Source organism: Merops nubicus, unplaced genomic scaffold, assembly GCF_000691845.1.
Source record: "Merops nubicus isolate BGI_N331 unplaced genomic scaffold, ASM69184v1 scaffold27422, whole genome shotgun sequence".
In the NCBI taxonomy this organism is placed as follows: Eukaryota; Metazoa; Chordata; class Aves; order Coraciiformes; family Meropidae; genus Merops; species Merops nubicus.
In genome coordinates, this window is record NW_008593262.1 from 9033 (window position 1) to 11972 (window position 2940).

A 2940-nucleotide genomic window follows, 5' to 3' on the forward strand; every position below is an offset into this window, starting at 1 on the left:
CATTTCTACAATATTCTTTCAAGTTTTTTTCTGCTAGATGCATCAGCTCTCATCATCAGGGTAAAAAACCAACCAAACACACATCTTGCACTTTTTCTGATCCACAGTCTCTCCATACTGATTTCTCCACGTTGTCACCCACTTGCCAAATACCTGCTCATTCCCTTGGGTTCTTTCATACCGAGTTGAGTTCTCTCCTTTTTTATCCTGCTTACCCACACAGTTGGTACCACAAGAGGCACTTCAAGAGCTGCTCTCTCAAGGAGGAACACACAACTCCATGTGCGTGCAAGGACTGCAGTTTAGGTTCTCTAGACAAAGCCCATGCACGGATGCAGGGGGAGAGGAACGGCCAACACAGGTATACAATTCACACCAATTTTGAGCGGGACAGAAAGATGGTCTTCAAAACGTTCTTTGCCCCTTCAAGAGCAGAGCTCCCTCCTCCCTCTCAAAGAGAGAATCCTTCAGCTTAGTCCCTGAACTCCTTCCCAGGCCTTCCTCACTCTCCGGCTGCCCCTCCTCGCTTCCACAGGGAAGGTGGAAGCCTCTCCCAGCTGCCGAGCTGCTCCATCCAGCACTCCTCGCCAGCTGGCTCCCTGCAGCACACCCCCCAGGCTGCGCGGGGCAGCCCGGAGGAGCAGCCGGCAGGCAGCCGCCGCCCGGGACACCTGCCTCTGTGATTTATTGAGCTGACTGCAGCTTCCCAGCGTTACGAACACATTCCAATAACTGTCTCCAAACGTTTATGGGCAGAGCTGCTCGGGATTAATTACAAAATAATCTAAACTCCTGATACCTTGACCACCTATTCATCCAGTACCAAAACCCCTCAAAAGATGACCGACAGGGGCAAGCAATGGCAAACACCAAGAGCCCAAAAAATCACTTTAAGCTGAAGCTTACCATACTAGCACGTACTCAAACTTGCTAAGCTATGGAGGATCAAGATGTTTTACCATTTTTAGCTTTTAATTGGAAAATGAAGTTGGAAGCAATACGCTTGCATTAAAACCCAGCAGATCAGAAACTCAGTAAAACAAAACTTTCATCCTAACTGAGATTTCGTTTTGGCCTCACAAGATTTGATTTCAGACTATGATTCACATCTGTCTTAGAGTAGAATAGTTTGGGTTGGAAAAGACCTTTAGAGCTTGTCTAGTCCAACCCCTCTGCAGAGAGCTGGGACAGCTTCAACTACAGCAGGTCGCTCAGAGCCCTGTCCAACCTGACCTTGGTCTTCTCCTTGCATGAATTGTTGCCCCATCGCCTCTCAGTTGCATTACTTAGTGCTGAAGAAATTCATTCTGGAAAGTTTTTCACAAGTAAAAATTTCAGCTTTAGCTTAAAACCAAAAGACATTCCCTTAGGATTTCAAGAAAACCCTTGGTTTGGCCAAAACAAACAGATCGGAATACACACTTTTCTCCAAGTTGCAAATAGAAAAAATAATGGTTTAAATGACAATTGCCACACATGTATTTTGTTTTCCCCTCAAAGGAGCCAACACACACAAAAAAAGCAAGTGTTCAGCTTGTCCTGTTGCTGTATCATATTTCGGTCTATCCATAATGTTATCCTGCAAAAATTGCCATGAGGACATTAGCAAGCTGCCTGAACCTCAGTTTACCTTCAGCTTCTGCACATCAAGCAAGCCACGTAACCAGTAACAAACTGAGGAGTCAAATGGGAGCAACTATGTTGAAACCACAGATCTTGCGTGTCCTGAAAAGCATTCACAGAAAACATTTCTCTACTCATTGGAAGTAGCTTACCTGAAGGACAGGCACTTTTTGTGGTGTGTTTTGTGGTGACTGGTGAAGCTGTGCCCAAGGCTGATGATGAGGATGTGGGGGTGGTGAAGACTGATGATGTATCCCTGGATGAGGCTGCATGGGAGGACAGGTTGGCATTTGCTGTTGAAAAGACTGCTGTTGACTAGGAAGCTGCTGGCCAGAAATTAGTCGCTCTTGTATTGCTTGTGGATCTGCAAGGCCAACACCTGGACAACCATTTGGTCTCATGTGCCCACCCATCTCCCGTGGTGTTGAAGACATACCCATAAACGGACGATTCTGTTGCATGTTTCGGGGGCCCATATTCCTTTGTCCAATTCCCATGGCACCAGGGGGCTGGTGTGACGGCTGAGGATGGGGTATATTTGGATAACTGCCAACTTCCATTGGTATTCCAGCACTACCAGGTCTAACCTGCGGAGGAGGTGTACCTGCTGGATTACTCATTGCTTTCATAGGTGACATGGGAGGTGGAGAGGCATAAGTTCCCTGAGGCTGTGAAGGGTGCATAGTTTGCGTGTTCATTTGGTTAAGTGAGCCACTAGGGTGGATGGGTTGCTGGTGCATTAGTCCTTGACCACTGTTTGATGGAAATCCGACAGCATTTGGGTATCTTGGTACAGATTGATTCATTGGAGTGTTATTTGTAAGGCCTAAATTCTGATTCATCCCTGTATTATTAACTAATCCCTGATTAAGGTTACTGTAAGGATATCGAGAGTACTGCCCTGAGTTGTTTATAGTAGGTGAGGGTACCGTCTGGCTCCGAGAACTAAAATTAAGTGTTTGCGGCCTAACAGCACCCTGCTGGGGAGGATTAGGGGAGAATCTGGGACTGTGGGCTACTGATTCTCCATGGAGAGCAGTGGGGGGATGGTGGTGAAATTGCTGGACCGAGTGTCGCAAAGAAGGTGCCATACTGGGATTCTGCTGGGGCACGTGAGACAAGTGGCCAGGTCCTGAGGTGGCAATGAAAGGGTTTCCCTGATTGAGGCCTTCTTGGCCTTGAGAAAACTGGTTCATCCTCTGCTGCTGCGGCTGCCCGTGCTGCTGCATCGAAAAATCCCCCCGCGCCATGTAGTTTCCCATCTGCTGCATGTGCTGAGGGTGGCCCTGCCCCGGGGGGCCCGAGGGCGCCTGCGGC

The 2940-nt window shown here is 48.1% G+C and overlaps 1 protein-coding gene across 1 annotated transcript; it reads right to left on the bottom strand.

Moving 5' to 3' along the window:
- Positions 1–1775: 1775 nt before the first annotated feature.
- LOC103768265 (chromodomain-helicase-DNA-binding protein 7-like) lies at positions 1776–2934 on the bottom strand (the record flags this gene model as incomplete). Its single annotated transcript, XM_008935407.1, has 1 exon — positions 1776–2934. A coding segment is annotated over exon 1 (1119 nt), but the record flags the coding sequence as incomplete, so codon positions are not given.
- Positions 2935–2940: the final 6 nt, after the last annotated feature.